Source organism: Rhagoletis zephyria, unplaced genomic scaffold, assembly GCF_001687245.7.
Source record: "Rhagoletis zephyria isolate East Lansing unplaced genomic scaffold, Rhagoletis_zephyria_1.1 Rzeph_scaffold_00006, whole genome shotgun sequence".
Taxonomy (NCBI): domain Eukaryota; kingdom Metazoa; phylum Arthropoda; class Insecta; order Diptera; family Tephritidae; genus Rhagoletis; species Rhagoletis zephyria.
This window is the reverse complement of record NW_016157090.1, coordinates 276,787-297,284: the sequence shown is the minus strand read 5'-3', so window position 1 is coordinate 297,284 and position 20,498 is coordinate 276,787. Positions and strand designations below refer to the sequence as shown.

The following is a 20,498-nucleotide window of genomic DNA, read 5'->3' as shown; positions in this document are numbered from 1 at the left end:
TACTTAGCTACACTGCTTAAAAATAGCTGTGGTTCATTTGGGTTTTTACTTTTTTTTTTTTTAATTTTGACCTATCATTTCATTTTCAGCTCCACTTATAGTTCTTGAGTTTTTTATTCCGTTTCAGTCTGTGGATAAGTATGGCATTTCGAAAATTATCGAGCGTACACTAGATTCGCTGAAACCGCAAAATAAGATTCATGTTAGCTTCGATGTTGATGCATTGGATAAGTCGGTGGCGCCCAGTACCGGAACTGCAGTTTGTGCTGGACTGACGCTACGTGAGGGCATTTCGGTTGTGGAGGCATTACGGGACACAAATCGAGTACAGGGCATTGATTTGGTGGAATTGAATCCTAGCTTGGGCAGCGAACATGATGTACAGACGACCATCGCATCGAGTTTGGAGATTTTGAAAAGCATTTGCGGTTACAAACGCAGCGGAAGTTTTGCCAATATAAAGACGGATTTATTTGAAACGTTGAAAAATTAATACATAATGTACATACACTGCCGGTCAAAACGGGATGAATGATTTTTTTTAAATATCTATAGGGGTTTTTAACCAAAACTATATATTGGGGCCCCCATTGATTTTTTTTTTGAAATTTCAAGACTCTACCCCCTAATTTCCCTCCTTTTTATGAGAAACATTATTGCCTATTTTTATAAATATTTTCAAAGTCATTTAGAGGTCGCGACTTGTCATTTTAGGCCAGAAAATATGATTTTTTAAATTTATCAGTTTTTGAATGACTATTTTTCACTAAATTTTAAAGATCAAACATGTTATTATTAAAACGATTAAAAAGTTCAAAATTTTGATGAAAATTTGTTGAATTGTTCTAAATTCTGAAAAAAAGTTTGATCTTTTTAGTTTTGGTTAATGAAAGAAAAATATTGTTTTAAAAAAATAACAAAAAAAAAACATTATAGCTTGAAAAACATTGTAAATATAAAAGGAAAAACGCCATTCACCCAGTTTTGACCGCCAGTGTGTAAATATAGAGACTACCCTGCAGAAAATGTATCTAGATATTTATAAGTTAACTTGAAGTTGATTAGGAGGGTACTAAATATAACTATTATGTGTATATTTTCTTTAAGGAAAGCTAATTATACAGTCAGGGTCAAATGTAAGTGTGCACCTTGTTCTAATATAATACTCAGAATTATTTTCATGAAAATTTGTTTCATAAATTATTTATAAAAATATAGTTCATTCTATAAAATAAACAATCACACACAAACAAAGGATCACACTTTATATAAGGTTCACGAAAATTCACACAATTTTCATCAAAATTTCAAAATTTGTATTTAGAATTTCCAGAAAATTTTCGAGTTTGCAGTTTGTAGATCATTCAAGTTTAGCAAAACAAACTGCAAGTTTCAAGTTGCTAAACACGCTTGATTTTTAAGAATCTTTTTTGTGGAGGGTGTTGCGCATTTTTTCATATAAAAATGATTTTGATCACGTGTAAAATTGAACGGGCTACAAAACTGCATACTCGAAAATTTTCTAGATTTTTTGAATGAAAATTTTGAACTATATTTTCATAAATAATTATAAAAAAAAAAAAAAATGTTTTTAAAATAATTATGAATCTTCAGCCTCATTGCGAGAGCCGTGTCGAATGCATGTCGTTTTTCGAGAGTCGAATCGTATCGACAATTTCACGTCATTGCTTAAAATTTCCAATCGATAAGTATATTAAAACGGAAAAACTTGGCAGCACTGCACAGTTTTCGACGATTTTCGTAGTTTATTTATTTCAGCACGACAGTAGACAATGCCAATGTTGTCGCGTTATACAATTTAGCCCAATTACAATGAGGCTGATTATATTAGAACACGGTGTATACTTACATTTGAAACTGACTGTATATGTACGGCGATGGCCGCGAAATATTCAAGGGTTACATCTCTATTTGGTGTCAACTAACTTACTTTTGGACATGAAATATCAATATGAAAACAATTTTTTTTTTTTAATCTTTTTACTTGTTTATTTTAACATTAAATATTCGAACTCCGTCAGATATACATAACTTCAAATTGATAAAATTTCGATCTTAATTTTATTTGCCCTGAATTCGAAAAAGTATTTGCGAAGTTCAGAAAAAAGTGTATTCAAGTAAAATTTGTATGAGGATATTTAAATAGAAACTTTTTTAAAAAGAAAGTAAACACCCGATTACGTCAGCACGACTCCTGCATTACTTTTCAACTAGCTTAGTTAGCCTTGCATAGTTAACTAAAAGTTATATATTTAAGCGAAATCCCGAAACAAGTTGTTGTTTTTTATCAACTAATAATTTTTTTTTCTGCATGGTATTGATGTATAGTATATTTCCATACATACGTACGCACATACAGTCATGTGACAAATAATAGGGACACAACATTTCTAAAAACTCTTAATGAAAAATTTGCGGTTGTTGTAAAACTTTGTTGTATTCTTCAAATTTTTTTACAAAGTTTGAAATTTGGACATATATGGTTTATGTTAGAGCTGTATTTGTATAAAAATAATAATAAATATTAAACAAATAAAAGAAAAATAATAGTCAAAACTGGTCAAAATATCGTGTCCCTATTATTTTTCACACGCTTGTACATCTGTGCCTACATACATTTTAATGTATTGTATATGCATTTAGGTACTATAAAGAAATATATATTTTATTATTTTGATTAAACTGTGGAATGTTTATTAGTTAAGAACTAAGTAAATAATTTTCAGATTAAAAGCAGTAATGTACACATGAAATACTCGTAAGTATATTTTACTAATAAACGAGATGAATTAATTCTTTACAATTATTAACTTTTGTTTTAAAAAGCGCTAATAAACCTCACGCTTTCAGCATACATAATTAATATAAATGCAGGCAAACGGCGATCAGTAGAGATTCAAGCAGTTGGTTAATCCATTATTGGCGTTATCATCGACTATATTAAAATAAAATTAATGTGCGAATGCACTACTTCGCTTGCGGCGGTTCATCCACAGCTATGGGCACGTAGGTCGTAGCGTCGCTGGTCGTGGGTGCAATGCTTGCACTCAGTAGGCTTACACTGTTCGACATGCTGTTCGCCATATTGATGAGATTATTCGGGCTTGCGGGCTGCGCACTTAGTAAGCTCACATTTGCGGCAATAGGAATCTCGGAGCCTGTGTCCCCATGGAACGATGCACGCTTTTGCTTTGAGTGCTGTAAAAGTTGCGGCGCTAATGTGTTAATGGTTGCACGCTGCAGTGACACCAGCAAAGAGTTTAAAATGCCTGTAAACCATGAGTTGAAATATTAAAGAACTTTTATCATACTTTGATATCGAACTGTATTACCTGAAATAACGATAATACCAGCAATTATTGAGCACAAACGAACTATGAATTGCAGGAGATTATCGCGATCGGTGCGCACGATGATCTTCAAAGCCGACCAATCGTACTTGAAGTAAATGCCAGGAGAGCCATATGAGTTCTTGATTGAATCTAAAAGATAGTTTAAAAATGCTTAATGTGTTCATTGCTTAAATTGGCGACAGATCAGAGGGGTACCTAGTTGACGCACATTCTCCGTTACCGAATACTGGTACGTATTGATGGTCGTGAAAGTGTTGTGAATTTCGGTTGGTACGATTTTTAAGAAATACTGAACTGTCGTCTCTTCATCTACTACCACAGTTTCATCTCCCTCCAATGGCTGTACTATCCGGCGCGAATATTGTCCGAAACTCAGGCGATTGATGCGATGAGTGAAATTGGCTGATGTTCGCCGAAAATCGATTGTCCAGTGATCTTCAAAGAGACCCACAAACGGTTGCGCTCCGCCAACTAAGTGCAGGACACCAGCGACCTTAAATTTTTGTGCACATACAATTTAACAGAAAAAACGAATGGGTATGACAGTAAATATGCAAATGTTTGTATGACTATCTATCGAATAAACAGAAGCCTACAAATCAACATTAACTTTCTCATAGGCTCATGAAACCGTTTAAAACCCAGTCACCGAGTCAATTTCGCCTATAAATGAGCGGTGGCTACTTGTAACCGAATGCATCTGTAAATCGCTCTATCGTCATAATTTTCGTGTATGCAGTTTTGTAGCCCATTAAATTTTAGTCTAATAAGGTGCAAGTTTGAAGTAGCTAGTTTTTGCAGTTGATTTTTTAGATTTTTTTTTTTTTGATCATGTGTTATATGCAAGAAAATGCGCGACACCCTCCACAAAAACAATTCTAAAAAAGTAACGGTAATTCTTAACGACATGAGACTTGAACTTTCTTAGACTACAATTAAATGGACTACAGAACTGCATACCCAAAAATTATCTAAATATTCTAATTAAAAATTTTGATGTAAATTTTTTGAAGTTAGGTTAATTTTTTGGAAATTCTTGCAAGCTTTGAAACTTTCTTATTGTGGTTTCTGTTATAGATTGAATTATATTTTAAATTAAAATTATTAAAAATAAATATTTAAACATAATTTGCAAACAATATCATTTAATAATAATAATTTAGTTGCTAATTAGTTCAAGGAGCTTACCTGAACAACTAATTGAACTAAACGACAACTATAGACTAGCCGAATTTGAAATGACTAAAAGAAGCACTTCCAAAAGAATGTCAATTAAGGCTTGTTGCAGCTATGATACCGATTACCTACAAAAACCACATTACCATTGGCAACGTTCCCACGCCAGTCGGGTCTTCGTAACCGGAACAACGCATTCGAGATCTTTGGGAAATATGTATGCTGTTACAACAACAACATAAATTACCATTGACAAAAAATCTTGGGGGAATTTGTATGCAACAACATTTGACATTGTTTCCCAAAAACGCTTATAGGGAATTTACATGATTTATCTTTCACAGGCGATTAGTTGACCAACTTCATTGAAAGCGTTTAGTTGAAAGGCCATTTGCATCAGGCAACTGCTGCATTCAGCTAAAAGTTGCCTGTAAAATTGCCCCATGTGAAACCCACAATTATACATATGTATTTAAAAATTAAAATTACAATCACAAAGTTAAACTTAAATTTTTATACAATAATATTTATTTATATAAAAATAATTTATTATTTACATACTGAAAGTTACGATTTAAAACCGAATTTGAATTCGTTACATAAAGTATACATAATAATAATAATAATAATAATAATGAAAATAAACGTGTGCATGCTTTATAATTTCGGATTTTCAAACATTGGTCCTCGTGATATCTCTATATCTGAATATGGCTGAGTCTGTTGAATGTTGAGTGCTCGAAACTTTTTTAGCACAAGTAGCGAATAAAATTTCTGTGCCGCCTGCTTCCTGGTATTGTTTACAGTTAATGCTGACAATATTAGGCAATCCTGCTTGAGTAAACGCGACTTGACCGTGTAGAATAATTGGGCAGCTCTCTTATTGAGTACACGCTCTTCAAATTGTTCATCGGTTTCATTCTCCAATTGCTCTTCAGCTGGGTGTGGCGGTGGTGGTGGTAAGTCGTAATCATTCCAATCAGTTGATATATCACTGGTGCGTTGTGTTTTGTTTGGTTGCGCTTCTTGTTGTATAATTGGCATGTTTTCAGCTTCTTGCAATATAGACGACACTTGATCCGGCGGTAGATTGGGTAGGTTCTCTATGTTTTCAATACCGGAATGATGAGGTGTTTGATATCCATGATGTAGTCCTGCCGGTGTCGCATCACCATGATTGAAGTCATCGGATGCATCAATGCCCTGATGAATATTACCCGGCGTCAGAGGTAAATCATGGAGTGCCGTTAAATTGTCTAGACCATTTATATCAGTCATACTTAACATACGACTGGGACTGCGCATATTATCAAACAATAAGTTCTCTGCGGGCGGTAATAAATTGTCGGTCAAAGAGAACTGAGCTTGAGCGGCACTCTGTTCGTGTTCGCGTACAGGTTCGGGTGCTGCAAGACTCTGTGCTGTAACGTCCACCATATTCTGTTGTACGGCTGGTATTTCATGTTTTCGTTTGCGCCCACGTTTGCTATTAATTATATTTGCATCATTCTCATTTTGTATATGCTCTATAGCCAATAAATCTGATGGTCCAAGTATGGAGAAATCTTCCAGTGCCGAATTGCGTGATTGTAAATGACGATGATAGTTCGTAAATAGCGCGCGTGCTGGTATAGTTCGAGACGGTAGAGAAAATAGTTTTTCCACACCACCAGTTTCTTTCCAATAAGTCAATCTCTTTGTTGGTGGAGCCAAGTCTAATGTCGTCACAATATCGGAAGTGTTTGCAAGTTGCGCCTTCATTTCCTCGCCGGATATGTTTTTAACTTCGTCTACAATAAGTTTACGTTTGCGTTTAGCTTTCGTCACACCTTTGTAAGCAGAAGCATCTACAGGAGCCAGAGCAAAGCTCTCGTCTTCATTTTGCAGCAAAGTTGATTGATCTAAAGGATTTTCATCTTCTTTCGCATTGTCTATAGCCTCATTGGCTTCTTCTTCTTTACGAGTTTCTTTCTCAATTTCATGTACCTCAGAAACATGCCCACAACTTGATGCCACTGATGGCGGTCTAATATCCATATGATCCATACCATCGTCATCTGACTCTTGTGCGGCACCTATAGCAGCTTTCAGGTTATTATCGCTGGTGTCTAATGGAGGCTCTGCAAATAGATCGTCTTCAAAAAGTTCAGGTTGTCCAAATTCATCTCCAAAACCATCCCCGTCCAAACGGGAATTGGCCAAGTCTGAGTCGTTCAAAGTTATCTTAGGTTCATCTACTAGAGTAACGTCTGCCATGCCGCCATCTCCGAAAAGCTGGTCGTCTATATTTGCATCAATCGGACCACGAATCAAATCAGGAGTATCACCTTCAAAGCCCATATCGCCAAAGCCGTCGTCGTGGATGGAAAGCGACAAACTGCCGCCATAGTCTTCGCGCATAGTGATCTCATCAGCTCGGGATTGATTTATAGCAAATTGTGCCTCAATATCAATGTCATTCAACTCGGGCAACGCTGTATCGAAGTCATGAAATACTTCTGGTAGAGTAATTGCGTTAACATTCGCTTCTCTGTGACCTTCGGGTAGATCAACCATTCCCGGCCTAAAGGCCATTTTAATCTTAACAAACGCTTCATTACAATCCGCTAACAAATATTTGGCTTTTCTTGAATAAATTCTAACGACGCCCAATAGTAAATGTCCCGATGTGCGAAGCGCCAATTTTACCTTTGGTTGCATTATGCCCTCCACGGACTTCTCAATATTCGTCTCAAACACATGCGCCTTTGTTATTTTCTTATCCCAATGTGCAGCCAACCACACTCTTGCTAGTGGGCCTTTCTTGGCCAAAATTAAATGTGCATAAAACATATTTTATATTGTAAAATTCTAACAGCTACGACACAATTAACCAAACATTTCTTTGCAGCTTTCCTTTTGATTGGATTTTGGAGTAGCCATATGATATAAAATTATAATAATTTTTTGTTGTGATGTGTATAAGTTGTTGCCACTTAATTATTGAGCCACGAAACGGAGATTTCTACGATATCGCGTAAATTGGATTTGAATAGTCGAATACGCTACTAATGTTTTAAAACAGAAACTTATAACTATAGTTAACTATAAATGGAAATTTTTCACGATCTACTCCATCTTTTAAAGCTTAAACAGACGGCAGCGTTGATCCGGATTAATTCGGACTTAATCCGGATCAACTGCAGTTAATTCCCGTGTTGAACCGGATCAACGCTGCCGTCTGTTTAAGCTTTTACGTGACTACCAGTTTTTTGTGGATAACGGGTGATTTCTCTATGAAAATAAATAGGCGGTAGTGACTATTTTTGTGACTTGAGAAGATTTGGGTATTCAGTAGGAGCCACATAAAGTTCACAAAAAATGTGTGGAGAAAACCACACGCCGCGCCGCTCCAACAGTGGCAATGGCCGAGTGGTTAAAGCATTAGACTGCCGCTCGAGAGATCCGGGTTCAAGTCCTCCTAGGGCGCAGAGGTTTTTTTCATTATTTTTAATTTACTTTTTTTGGTTAGGTTTGTTCACTTTACATAATCTTAAGATTTTAACGTTTCAAAAACAAAAAGCAAAAAAAACAATTCAATGAAGTTGTACGATATTAAAGCATTTTGGTTTATTTCCCAACTCCAGGTCTCCTCCTTCTACAGACTCTGTTAAAAAAGCTGTGTTAAGACAGAAATGTCAGGTGAAGACTGCAAATTTCACCAGTAAACTATATATGTCTTGCCGAATTTGTTACCATCGCTGTCTTAATCTGATCGGTTTGATGTCATTTTGAAAGTGATATTTTAAGACAGCAAGTTGCTCACATGAGAAAACTGGACAAAGCTAAAACAGAAATTTGACAGATGTTGACCATGAACCAAAAATACAAGATCACGCCTTCTTCTTAGTAGCCCGTTATAATCGCATTTAGGAAAAAAGTTGAGCGACTTTGACATTAGCCGTTTGTTTACATTTCTTCGTTGTTTACAATTTGGTGGTGGATTTTTACTGCAATTTTCTTTATTTTCGCCTGTGACAACGTGTGTACACATAAGATAAAGAATAATTTAACACAACGGCATGATTTATAGAAGAACTTGCATAATAAAAATGATTATTCATACGTTCAACAATTTCGCGGGATTCTCCGTTCTCTTCGTTGTTTACTTCTTACAACAAAGATGGCGTCGAGATTTCGATAGCTATAAAATAACTTTTCTTTCTTTCGGGAAGACGTGATCTTGTGTCTTTCGTTCATGGATGTTGACACATTTAGTAGAAGGTGGAGACGTGAGGTAATGAAATTGTTGTTGAACATACACATATTAAGATTTTTGTATTGCAATTGATAGTTCGTCGATTGTTCTTTACTGTTCGTCCATTTTTAACGTTTGTTCGTTAGCCACACAGTAATAATTAATTTTTCAATTTTACCTTTACGTTAAGCATTACGTTGTTAGTTTAGCATAATGTTTAACGTAAAGTAAGAATTGAAAAATTAATTATTACTGTATGACTAACGAATAAACATTAAAAATGGACGAACAGTAAAGTACAATCGACGAACTATCGAATGCAATACAAAAATCTTTATATTCATACTAATCCCATTTATGAGATCCCGTACGAGTCCGGACTAGTCAGAAATCGTCAGAATTAGTCAGATTTTACTAGAAATCGATCACGTACTCGGTTCTATGACTATTGAGAGGACAAAAAAGAGTAAATACGGTTCTCTCTGTCAGAAGTTACCAGTTTTAGTCCGAGAATTTTTTGCTGGTAAATTCTGGTAAATACGTCAAACTATCAGCTGTAGTGTGTTTGGCAACCAAATTGTAAACAAAAGAAAAGTGCACTCTGCTAATTCATGTTGAAATGTATTTAATTACTTGTTTAAGTGGATTTTAATGAATTTGAAAGCATTTTTGGTCATTTACATGTGTGAGCTGAAAATAAGCAAAAATTTACAACGAAAATTTGGAGGTTATGTTGAAGTTGACAGAAGTTACCATTTTTTACTAGAAAGCGATCCCCCACTTTTCAATGTTACTCTCTCGCTCTGAACGAATTTTTATTTTTTGCAGTTTTCTAGTCCGAGTCCGAGGAATACGGGATTGCACCTAAAACTTACGAATACCAACATTTCACCTGCCCGAAAAAGTGGCATCACTCTGCGTTGCCAACTGATTTAAATCTACATTCAGCAAGAGGTGTGCTTATCCACCGCCTTCACCTGCATGCAATACGCCAGCGTTCTACTTTTTTTTCGCAAGCAGTACGAGCTTTGTTTGAAAGCATAACTTTTGATTTCTAAAATATAAAATCATTAATAGTCAAGAACACTTTCTAAATTAATTTTCTTTTTGAGAAAATGGCTCTCGCAACAACAAAAATTACACTTCCAACTCGCTTACCGCGTAGTAATTGGCCAAATACAGCAAACAGTATGGGTCTTCAAACCAAAGCTTGGTACTCGGTAACTCGATGTTCGGTAATCTTTTCCCATGTATTTTGTTTGTGTTACACTATTTTACACAAACAAAATACATTAGAAAAAATGACCGGACATCGAGTTACCGAATACTGCTAGGTGTGAAGACCTATAGTATGTCTGCGCATCGCGAGTACGATAAGTACAATTTCAGCACCTAAAAATATCAGAACTTCGCAATTTGACTAAAAGGATGCAATTTAAATGTTCTGATTTTAATAGAAATTTTCAAACTGCATATCGATACCTGATTGATCGACCTATCAGAAAACTTTTCAAGAACGCCCTACTTCGGAATTTGATTGAATAATGCCTTATTTCAGAATTTGATTGAAAAACGCCCTGTCTCAGATGCCGATTAAAAAACGCCCTATCTCATCACATTTTAGATTTATTTTCAGCTGAGATAAATCGGTTTTTAACGAAATTATGAGACAGTGTTTCTCAATCAAATTCTGAAAGAGGTCGTTCTTCAATCAAATTTTGAAGTAGGACGTTCTTGATAGGGAGTTTCTCAATCAAATTCTGAAAGAGGTCGTTCTTCAATCAAATTTTGAAGTAGGACGTTCTTGAAAAGTTCTTAGATAGGGCGTTTTCGAACTGTCTGGATCTTCGAGACTGGGTACTGGGTAATTCGGTGTTCGATACTAGGGTTACGATACTATTGATACTCATATGGGTATTTTCTTTCGATACCGCTTAGTGTAGCATAATAAGGTCAATATCAATGTCAACTTCATAGATGCCATATTGATCCTAGAATTATATTTAACTATATCTCCTGATTAGTGACTTTATTATTTTTCACGTGATATTTTATTTGCTATGCCCATTTAATACTGGTATCGATACTTTTATAGGATCGTAATATATTCAAACCGTATAAAGACAGTATACAGCGTACCGACACTGATTTGTTTTTATTTCTGTTTTTGTTTTTACGCCGTATAGTAAAGTATGGAATCCCATTACCAAGATTGATAAAATCTCGGTTAAGCTCAACGTTCGAAAAATCTGAAATTTTCGGGCATACAACAAATTTAATGACACATTTACCTACTGAAGACACTTTATATATAATCATTCCATTAAGTGCATTTCCTGATTCATAATTTTCGCGCTTTCCTCTTTTCGTATTCTGATGAAAACTATAACTTTTGGCTTAGCCTAGATGGTGAAAATGAATAAGTCAAAAAAATGGCTAACTAAGTTAAGTCGAGTTGGAGAAACCAGACCTTAGAATTGAAATTCAACTAGAACTAAAAAGTATGTCATTCTAATGAAAATATTATGCTCCAATTGACAGAGCAAGCACCAATGTTCCGTGGCTAATGTGCACTTTAGGAATGTTCAGGCCAAAGGATATTTTCATATCAATTACAATTCCAACAGTTTTGACAAAAATGTGCATTGATTGCTGCCTAACTAAACACACTACTTACCTTATTAATGCCCAAGGTTCCATGCAGCCGGCAAGCATCGTAACGCTCTTCAGGCAGTGATTTGGCACTTTCCAAAGGCTTCACATTCACTTCATTGTTTTTAATGATATCTTTAAAAAGTATATCCGCAACTGAATGATATTCCTCTCGTAAAAAGGTATTCATATGTTGCATACGTTCGAATTGTAGTCGTTCTTCTTCTGGCAAAGCCCACCAGGTACCTTCACGTTGCAATGTACCGTATGCAAAAACATCCTGTTGTGTTTCATCCATGAGATCGACGCCCGAAAGAGCTGCGGAGAACCACGATTAAAAATTTAATATTATGTACGAAATCTGATTGTACAAAACTTACATGAACATGGCATGGCCACTGTGATATCGACGTGCATTTGTACCTTATCGTCCATGTCAATGTCCGGCTCAAATTGATATATGAGATTTGCTTCCCTGTAATAGCATACTTCCTTGTATATGAGGTAAATAATGAGCAGGCGACTGAGCAAGGATACTGTGCAAGGGATCAAATAGGATACATTGAACTCAGTACGGACCAAGATTCGAATATTTACTTACATGTACCACCGATTTCCGTTGCCTCTGTATATTTCTCAGGCACCTTTTTGAATGCGTCTAAATTTTTTGCTATCTCAATAAGGTTGTTTTTTTCGCCTCGATAACGTAATGTGGCCGTCATTCTCAAGTTTTTTATAATAAAAATCTGCTATTCAAAAATAACAAAATCGCAGTCAAGTTGAGTAAACAGCTGAGGCATAAAAACAAACAATAGTTGGTAGCGCCATTGACGCCAGTGCTGCCGGTATTTCAATCTTTGAATATTATAATACTATGATGAGCATTTTAATTCTTAAAATCAAGCCCATATACATGTTGGGTTTTATAGTTATTATAAAAATTGTCATTCTTTATAATTTTAAAACTCAAATAATGTAAAATAATATACGGACGTATTTGAATATATTTCCTGCAGTGAGACAAATGGTTGGCAATACCGTGTGATGTTGGCGGCACTGTTCAGCGCAAACGAAGCCATTTTGATATACCAAACGGCATTTTCGCAGGCGGCTTTTCTCGCATCTGCAGAAATCAATTTTTCGTTGTGCGTCGAGTAGTGAACATTAAAATTTTCTTCCGCGCGAAGTTTTCGGAGTTATGGCTGCTAATTGGATAAAAATTACAGACAGGTAAGTGGTTAAATATGAAATAATTTAAGTTTTATAGGTAGTTAAATTCGCCCATCGTTCGTGTGAAATACGACTCCGAAAAAATTTCTTCGTTGAAAAGTTGGGAGTGCTATACGAGTTTTTTGTAGTATATTTTTAGATCTAAGTTTGAGGTATTTAGTATGCATTTTTAAATAAAACAATTCATTTTATTGCACATAGAGCGCGAGAGGGCCTTAAAATTATAAATGCCATACCTTACGACACTTTCACTACTGTACTAAATTTTGTACATCGGCAAATGACTCCCGCCGTCACCGAAGATGTGATAGAGCCCGAAAATGCCTTGGAGGAATTAGAACGCTTGGTTGGTGTGCCACGTGCTGATTTTCTACTTATGATTAAAACATTTTCCTACATTCTTCGACGCACTTCCACATTTGTTATAAAACCAACTCGTTTGCATGCAGAATTACGAGAAAAGCTCGAACTTCAGGATGATGCGAAAATCGATGCGATAGTACGACTGTGGGTGCGCCAAACTACGCCCATCATGAATAGTTTGGCTTGTGAACGGTACGAATCAAATGAAATCCAAGACGTGGCATGGAAGTTAAATGTTGAGATTTCTTCGCATTGTGAGCAACGTGAAAAAAGTGCCTTGGCAATGTTGCAGCTAAAAACTGGTACTGGCGAAGATATTAATTTAGAGATGAACCACGACGAATTACTACAATTATATAACCAATTTGAATGCATTCAAAGCGAGTTAGATTCTCTAAAACAGCAGCAAGCGCATCAGAAAGCACTGACGGAGTAAATTCAGATCTGACGTCTGCCCGGCTATTTTAAAGCAAAAAGACGGAGTAAGTAACTTAAATTCATGTCTGGGAAAGAAATGAACGGATGCTGTGAGACACTAGAATACGATATATATTTAAAATACTATAGAGTTAAAACATTTATTTAGATCTAAATATTAATTAATTTTTTTAAATGGTTATCAAATTCAATGCAAAGTATTTAAAGTTACTTTTACTGTTAACTGGTAGTTTACCGATTCATGTAATAAATAGCGGAACTCGCTCTTATGTGTATTCGTTGTATGTTTTGTAATCGTAACTGCATGAGCGCGTGATTTGTTGTTGCTAGCGGTACATCAAATACACATGCAACTACAACCACACGCTCGTCCAGTTACAGGCTGACTTCCAAAACGTAGCAATACAATTGTTGGATACTGTTATATTGCAGTACTCAATCTGTTTGTATATCAGAGTTGCGACACATTGCATCCATATATGTACATTGCATATTTTAAATATTCAATATAGCAATTAATAATTTTTCTGAATTTTCCATTTCTAAAACACCAATGGTAAACAATAACAAACGAAGCATAACCTTTGTTTCTGATGCGCTGATTGCTCCAGCGATGCATTTCGATAACTATTCAGATGCGTTTGGGAAAAGCATACATCGCCAATATTTTGTATTTCGGCGTTATGGAACATTATACTTTGAACGTATGCAAAGCAATTGACGTTTTGGAAGTCAGCACACTTACGCAGGATACAACGAATACACAGAAGCGCGAATACCACTATTGAAATTTGATTAACATACTCACATTCGTAAAACTTTCTTTAAAACGTGTAAACGTTTATGAAAAAATCATGTACATATACGTTCGTTTAGTTCATGATTCAATAATAAATTATTATTATTGAATCATGAGTTTAGTTTGGTTTGTTGCGATTGACAGTTATCCCCAGTTTCACCAATCGATTTTAAAATTTATTTGACTGTTAAAATTAATTGGTGCAACCGGGCATAAGACCGTCGAATTTTCGAAAATTACAATGCAATCTTGATATAGATTGCAACCAAAACAACATAACACCCATTGAATTTCCTCCCAAAGCATTTAGCTCTAGACTTTTTTTTAAGAAACAAGCTTAGTTGAAAACCCTCTCCAAGAAGCGACACAGGGCTATCTTTTCCCTTTTTCCCTTTTTCGATTTTATTAAATCTAACTTGACATTTTCAATTCCGCAGATGATACAACTGCATTATCTAAAAAATTTTCTGTTGCATTTAGTTTTCTGTCTCAAGAATTAACATTATACATTGCATTGACTATGTGTAAGTTCTATGGTATAGTTATCTCTGGGTATCGCGATATTATGTAGTTGTGTGTAAGAAAATTTTGCTTGTCTCTACGTTTGAACTCTGCTTCTATTTGTACAGCACTTGCCGATCTTGTTATGATGCTCGAGCGGAATATGGAAATTCTGGTAGGTACTAGTGGTTGCATAAAACATTGTTTTACGCCTTTCGATTAAACTTAAACTTGAATACTTTTGGAAAGCCGATTTTCTATAGGAGTTAGGTCGATGTTTCCTGAGCTGACCAATGACTTTATATACAACCCCTGCTTTAGTTTCTGGGCATATTTAAAGAAAAAAATAAATAACCTTCGTCCTTTTATGAAGTCGTGTCAATAATAGTGACGGAGTAAGTTGTCTTTTGCTTGGTTTTAAATAACAAGCCGTTAATACATTTTCACAATGTTGACTAGCCTGGCAGTATAGACAATACAGTATTTGACCGGCAATGTCCCCGAGTTGACAAGTTTGGAGCAAAGGCCGGTTTCGTATTGAATAAGACGATTTTCCGAATATTGATTTATTTCTTAACGAGTCGCTACAACCGTGATTCGGATTTGTTCAGTATTGTAAATATTGTAAGGAGTTTAGTATTTTCTTAGCTCTACAGCCGCATTTAGGTGAGCATTAAAATGCCCCACAATGATTCCAAAAGTAAAACGCAAGTAAAAACGTTGAGTCTTGAAAGTGGGAATGTTTTATTCGGCTCATCGCCGTTCTTTTATATGCTTACAATCTACCTTATGAGTAATCTAATTTACAAACTTACATTTCTAAGTTGTTAGTCATGCTTATGATTCTACGTTGTTGTGCATGCATACATAAATGTATATGGGTTCAATCGAGTTTATGTTATTGGAGAAGTGCAGCGCAAGCTAAATTGATTTGAGTACTTTGGCCTAGTTATTGCCAAAAGTATATTGAACTTTTTACTTAATATTGTGTGAACATTTTGTTTTGCTTAGCTGTCATGCTACAGTATATATTTGGTGTAGCATAAATGCAATTACAAATTAGGGGTATATTTTTAGTGACTCAACCTTACTGCTTCAAAAATACATAGCAAATATCACTACTACCCCAGAGTGAGTGGTGTGCGTTTGCGTTTGTCTTTCTATAGGAGTTAAGTCCAGGTTGTTTGGTGAACAGATCAATATGGCTTTATATCTGTATAATTCTTTTTTTGGTTTCTAGGTATATTCGATGCAATAACGAAAATAATAATAACCGTAGCTGTACGATCTTAATCGATGGGGTAATGCATACGGTTTATAGGTAAACCGACACATTAACTCTAATTAAGATCCATATTATCGGCGACCTTTGATGCGGTCTTTAGTGCATACTTGCAAGTATAGTACTCCTGCAAACACACGGTACTCTCAGAAGTTTTTTTAATTAGTGGTGTTAAACGAAATATCTTCAATGAAAGTGTTGGTATCGCTGCTACCCCACAGTATATGATGAGCGTTTGCATCTCATCTAATTATAATAGGCATTGTTCATTTACGGGTGATGATTGGTTTAAACCGATTTAATCCGATGGGAAATAAAATAATTTGAGTTCTTACTTCACTGATGATTTAATGGCTTCAATAAAAAAATGATACAAAAGGGAGTTGATTAGAGCTACTTGAATCGAGTTAATAATACTAAGCGTTCAGAGGCACGTCTGTGCTGTGTAACAATCGCAGTGCCATTTATTTCTTTAGTTTTTACATTTCATTTTGTTAGTTAAGGTTTATGTACATACATATATACGTATAAATAAGTATTCATTTTGCTAGTTCTACATTTCATTTTGGAAGCTAGTGTGTATGTACAGGCAGGCGTATGTGTAGGTCGTTCATTTGGAATGGTTGCCACATTACTCGTCCTCATCGCCGACAATCATGAATATTTTTTCGGCTATGCAAAAGATTCAGTCGAAATAATCGTCCCATGATTTGTTTTCGTTGCTAGAGAAATACGGCAAAATTTCACACAGACTGCCTCGAGCCCCAAAATATTTACTGCAGTCGTTGTGCCAGGCCGTGCTTGGGAAAACTTAAGTTGTCGCGTCATTGTGTTAAACGATGGTGATATTTGCAATAAAGAGGGACGCGGTTGTCTTGGAGTCTGAACTGCGTCTGCATGTGGTAGTGGGATTTTTGCTGATGGGACACGTTTATTTAGTGACTACTCAAACCCTTCCTATTCAACGGGTTCACGTATTCATACAGCCCGCGACAAAACGATAGCACCTTAACGACTATTTATTTGTGCTGATCCCTTGTGTTTAAATATTTTTTTTTTGTATAGGCTTTGTGGATCTAATGTTCGCAAGTGCAAGTAAAACTAAAATTTCTTCACTTCATGCCCAACGTTTCGCTAAATTTCCTTAGCTTCTTCAGGGGCGGAAATCGAAGAATCGGCCAATTGGGATTAATCCCCAATTAGATCCTCCCACGCATCGGCTACGTTCCCGTGTATCCTTTTGTTTGTTTAATGTTCATTCTTTTTCTCTAAAATTATAGCTCTTTATCTAACTTGTAAATAAAATTTCAAACTTTGAAAAAAAAAATATAAAAATTTCACAAATTTTACGTCCACGCTTCAAGATTCAGTCGAAATAATCGTCCCATGATTTGTTTTCGTTGCTAGAGAAATACGGCAAAATTTCACACAGACTGCCTCGAGCCCCAAAATATTTACTGCAGTCGTTGTGCCAGGCCGTGCTTGGGAAAACTTAAGTTGTCGCGTCATTGTGTTAAACGATGGTGATATTTGCAATAAAGAGGGCCGCGGTTGCCTTGGAGTCTGAACTGCGTCTGCATGTGGTAGTGGGATTTTTGCTGATGGGACACGTTTATTTAGCGACTACTCAACCCCCCTATTCAAAGTAAACACTATGCACGTATTCAGACATCCCGCGACAAAACGATAGCACCTTAACGACTATTTGTGCTGATCCCTTGTGTTTAAATATTTTGTTTTTGTATAGGCTTTGTGGATCTAATGTTCGCAAGTGCAAGTAAAACTAAAATTTCTTCACTTCATGCCCAACGTTTCGCTAAATTTCCTTAGCTTTTTCAGGGGCGGAAATCGTAGAATCGGCTGATTGGGATTGATCCCCAATTAGATCTTTTTTTTTAAATTATAGCTCTTTATCTAACTTGTAAATAAAATTTCAAACTTTGAAAAAAAAATTATAAAAATTTCACAAATTTTACGTCCACGCTCTGGTATGCTAGAACCTTTATTTATAGCAAAACTTTTATAATAAAAACTTGGATACCTAAAACATCTGTGTTGTACTACACATGCATTAGGTATTATAACTTAACCTGATATACAACTGAATCGACACTATAACTAAATAGGCCCTACGAAGAAGCAGTAAAAATAGTCCACTGTTTCACTTGCATCTTAATGCCAAATGCACTGTGCATGCGTGGCTATGCCATTATTGGGATAGTCCATTCACTTATTCATATCCATGTTAATAAAATCACTTATATCACTACTGCCCCATATTGTATGGTGAGCGTTTGCATCGCAACCGATTATGACTGGTTTGATTTAGCGTAGTAGTTAGTAGTAATTCAATAATCTAAAACAATAAGACAATCTAAGTGTTGTTAATTTGTTTAGTCTTAACAAGCTATTTGCAATCGAATTTTTATATAGTGCAAAAAAAAATCAATTGTTTCACACTTAAACCTTAAAAGTGAAAGAAAAATCGAAATAAAAAGACAATCTAAGAATTGATAATTTTTCCGAAGTGTTTTAAATAATTCAACAAACAAAAATAATTCCTTTTGAGCTCTTTTTCCATTAAATCGCCACTACCACATATACTGTGGTGTGCGTTTATATGTTGATAGCTGACATAATGGAGATCGAAACAAAAATTTGAACATTTAGCATATAACAAAACCGCATTCACAAATATGGACCATGAACACTGGTGCGTGGTTGAAAACCACTTCCTGGACGACAGTTTCCAGTTTGTATTATGAAAAATTGTATTGTTGAAATCGTACATTGAATTACTGTTTACAAAAAATTAGAAAATGAAATATCATATTCCAATATCATAATTGGGTATTTTCGATTAGAATTACGTTGTTTGCTATTACTGGAGGAACGTTAATAGTAAATGTGGATATTTCTTCAGCAGACATGGCAACCGACGACGTTCTACCATATAATATATTCAATACCCTCTATCTGCAATTTTCAAAAAACTACTTACCTGTCTTACTAATCCTGTCATCACTAATGTAAACTCTGACTTTCCAATTGAATAGTAAATTCTTCCGTTTTAATTGTTGTACTAGGTCAGTATTAATATCACCGGTGACAGTTAAGTCTTAGGTGGATTCTTATATCAGAATCTCGTTTTTGTGAAAAGTGCAGATAGAGGGTATTTGAATATAAGCCCTCGATAATATGTATATTAAAGTTTTCTGTAGATTGATTTAGAGTTGATGAAAGTGTCAACCGTTTCTGTAGATGCCAAGTGCGATTTGAATGATATGCTTCCGAGTATGACGACATCGATAGCTAGATTCTTGGTTGCGCCGCACTTCTTCGCAGTAGACAAAATTTTGATATTTTCAAGTAATACACAGGCAAACATGGCCAAGAAAAAATTCACACTCTAGAATGTAATTAATTTTGCAAAATATTATTGGGATAGTTCATTCATTGATTTAGATTCATGGTAAAAAAATCCTTCATATCACTACTGCCCCAGATTGTGTGATGAGCGTTTGCATCACAACCAATTACTATTGGTTTTATTTAATTTAGTGTTTTGCCGGCTCGAGGTCAATTTTAAAAAATTCTTTTATGAAAACACAAGTTTTTTGGTGTTTATTTCCAAATTAATTTACACGTCCGCACTGTTTGACGTGGAGTTTTATTTAGTGTTAGTAAAAATTAGTGTGTTGGTCCTATCTGGTTTTATTCGTGTAGTTATAGTCAGCCTTCTTCATTCATTCATTCTTCATCTTTGCAGTTGCCGAATTAGGAGAATAGATGAGGTTTATGCATGTCAATCATATTCTGTTTTATTTACTAAGTCTTAACTCTATTTATACAAAATTGGTCACCGAAAGTGATTTTCATAATTCCGCCTCTCTCTTTTCGTTTTCATTATGATTGCATTGCTGAATTTGAAAGCAACCAATGATGAGGCAGCTGGCAGCGCAGCTGGCAGAGCTGAGTACGTTGCCAAACTATTCTACTTGCGAGTGATCGAGAAGCAACCTATCGAAATGTGTAGTGGCTAGCGGATGCAGCGAGCATAATTGAAATACTCTGCTTGCAAGTGGCAGCGCTAAATGTTAATAACATTTGCCTGGTCAGCATTGCCCTCAAATGCATATCTAGGTCGCTGTGCTCATATTGCTTTGGTTGTGCATTTGTCGGTTGGCGCTTCTAATGCATTTGGTATGTGTGATCACTACAGTAGGAATCGGACTTACCATATTCCTCCTCAGGATCCATGAACATCTGCTCTGCCTCTTTTGCAAAGCTTTCATACTATGGATTCCATAGGCCATCAGTGCGGAACAGTATCGGTAGCGTCACCCAGTTGTTCCTATTCTTAGTATGGAAAAACAAATACACCATCGCCTCTAACTTCTTAAACTATGTGCGTTCGGCTGCCGTCCTTTTTTGGTACTGGCATCA

General features: G+C 35.6%; 4 protein-coding genes and 1 long non-coding RNA gene across 8 annotated transcripts in view; 2 read left to right on the top strand and 3 right to left on the bottom strand.

Moving 5' to 3' along the window:
• Window positions 1-1,445, top strand: part of arg (arginase) — a 41,834-nt gene extending 40,389 nt beyond the window's left edge. Inside the window, exon 5 of the mRNA XM_017635811.1 lies at window positions 128-1,445. Coding sequence (XP_017491300.1) covers window positions 128-493 — 366 coding nt within the window. The 3' untranslated portion in view covers window positions 494-1,445. The remainder of the gene's footprint in view (window positions 1-127) is intronic.
• The window catches only part of LOC108380244 (uncharacterized), a 28,152-nt gene extending 25,970 nt beyond the window's left edge, over window positions 1-2,182 (bottom strand). The window contains exon 1 of the long non-coding RNA XR_001849552.1: window positions 2,172-2,182. This is a non-coding gene — a long non-coding RNA (uncharacterized LOC108380244). The remainder of the gene's footprint in view (window positions 1-2,171) is intronic.
• Window positions 2,183-2,659: 477 nt separating this feature from the next.
• Window positions 2,660-12,280, bottom strand: LOC108379327 (endoplasmic reticulum-Golgi intermediate compartment protein 2). The gene is made up of 6 exons (XM_017635703.1): window positions 12,041-12,280; window positions 11,820-11,975; window positions 11,465-11,757; window positions 3,570-3,867; window positions 3,354-3,503; window positions 2,660-3,290 (listed from the first exon to the last, which is right to left on the bottom strand). Exons 1-6 carry the CDS (start codon window positions 12,159-12,161, stop codon window positions 2,989-2,991), a joined length of 1,320 nt encoding a protein of 439 aa, XP_017491192.1. The 5' UTR covers window positions 12,162-12,280; the 3' UTR covers window positions 2,660-2,988.
• On the bottom strand, window positions 5,056-7,661 carry vtd (RAD21 cohesin complex component verthandi). The gene has a single exon (XM_017634884.1). It carries the CDS (start codon window positions 7,380-7,382, stop codon window positions 5,208-5,210), a length of 2,175 nt encoding a protein of 724 aa, XP_017490373.1. The 5' UTR covers window positions 7,383-7,661; the 3' UTR covers window positions 5,056-5,207.
• A 161-nt stretch (window positions 12,281-12,441) lies between the features above and the next one.
• The window catches only part of Vlet (COMM domain containing 10 protein valette), a 64,689-nt gene continuing 56,632 nt past the window's right edge, over window positions 12,442-20,498 (top strand). For 2 of the 4 annotated variants that reach the window (XM_017636322.1, XM_017636248.1), the window contains exons 1-2: window positions 12,442-12,669; window positions 12,871-13,514. In XM_017636322.1, coding sequence (XP_017491811.1) covers window positions 12,638-12,669; window positions 12,871-13,468 — 630 coding nt within the window. In that variant the 5' untranslated portion in view covers window positions 12,442-12,637 and the 3' untranslated portion in view covers window positions 13,469-13,514. Of the gene's footprint in view, window positions 12,670-12,870; window positions 13,975-14,046; window positions 17,591-20,498 lie in introns of those variants that run through there. The other 2 variants (XM_017636176.1, XM_017636114.1) reach the window with 2 other exon arrangements.

Excerpts from the sequence above, each read along its gene's own strand:
- vtd (XM_017634884.1), bottom strand. The coding sequence starts at position 7,382 with ATGTTTTATGCACATTTAATTTTGGCCAAGAAAGGCCCACTAGCAAGA.
- LOC108379327 (XM_017635703.1), bottom strand. The coding sequence starts at position 12,161 with ATGACGGCCACATTACGTTATCGAGGCGAAAAAAACAACCTTATTGAG. Across the intron at positions 11,758-11,819 it reads AGTGGCCATGCCATGTTCAT|CTCTTTCGGGCGTCGATCTC; the intron begins GTAAGTTTTGTA and ends GGTTCTCCGCAG. Across the intron at positions 3,504-3,569 it reads GGAGAATGTGCGTCAACTAG|ATTCAATCAAGAACTCATAT; the intron begins GTACCCCTCTGA and ends ACTATCTTTTAG.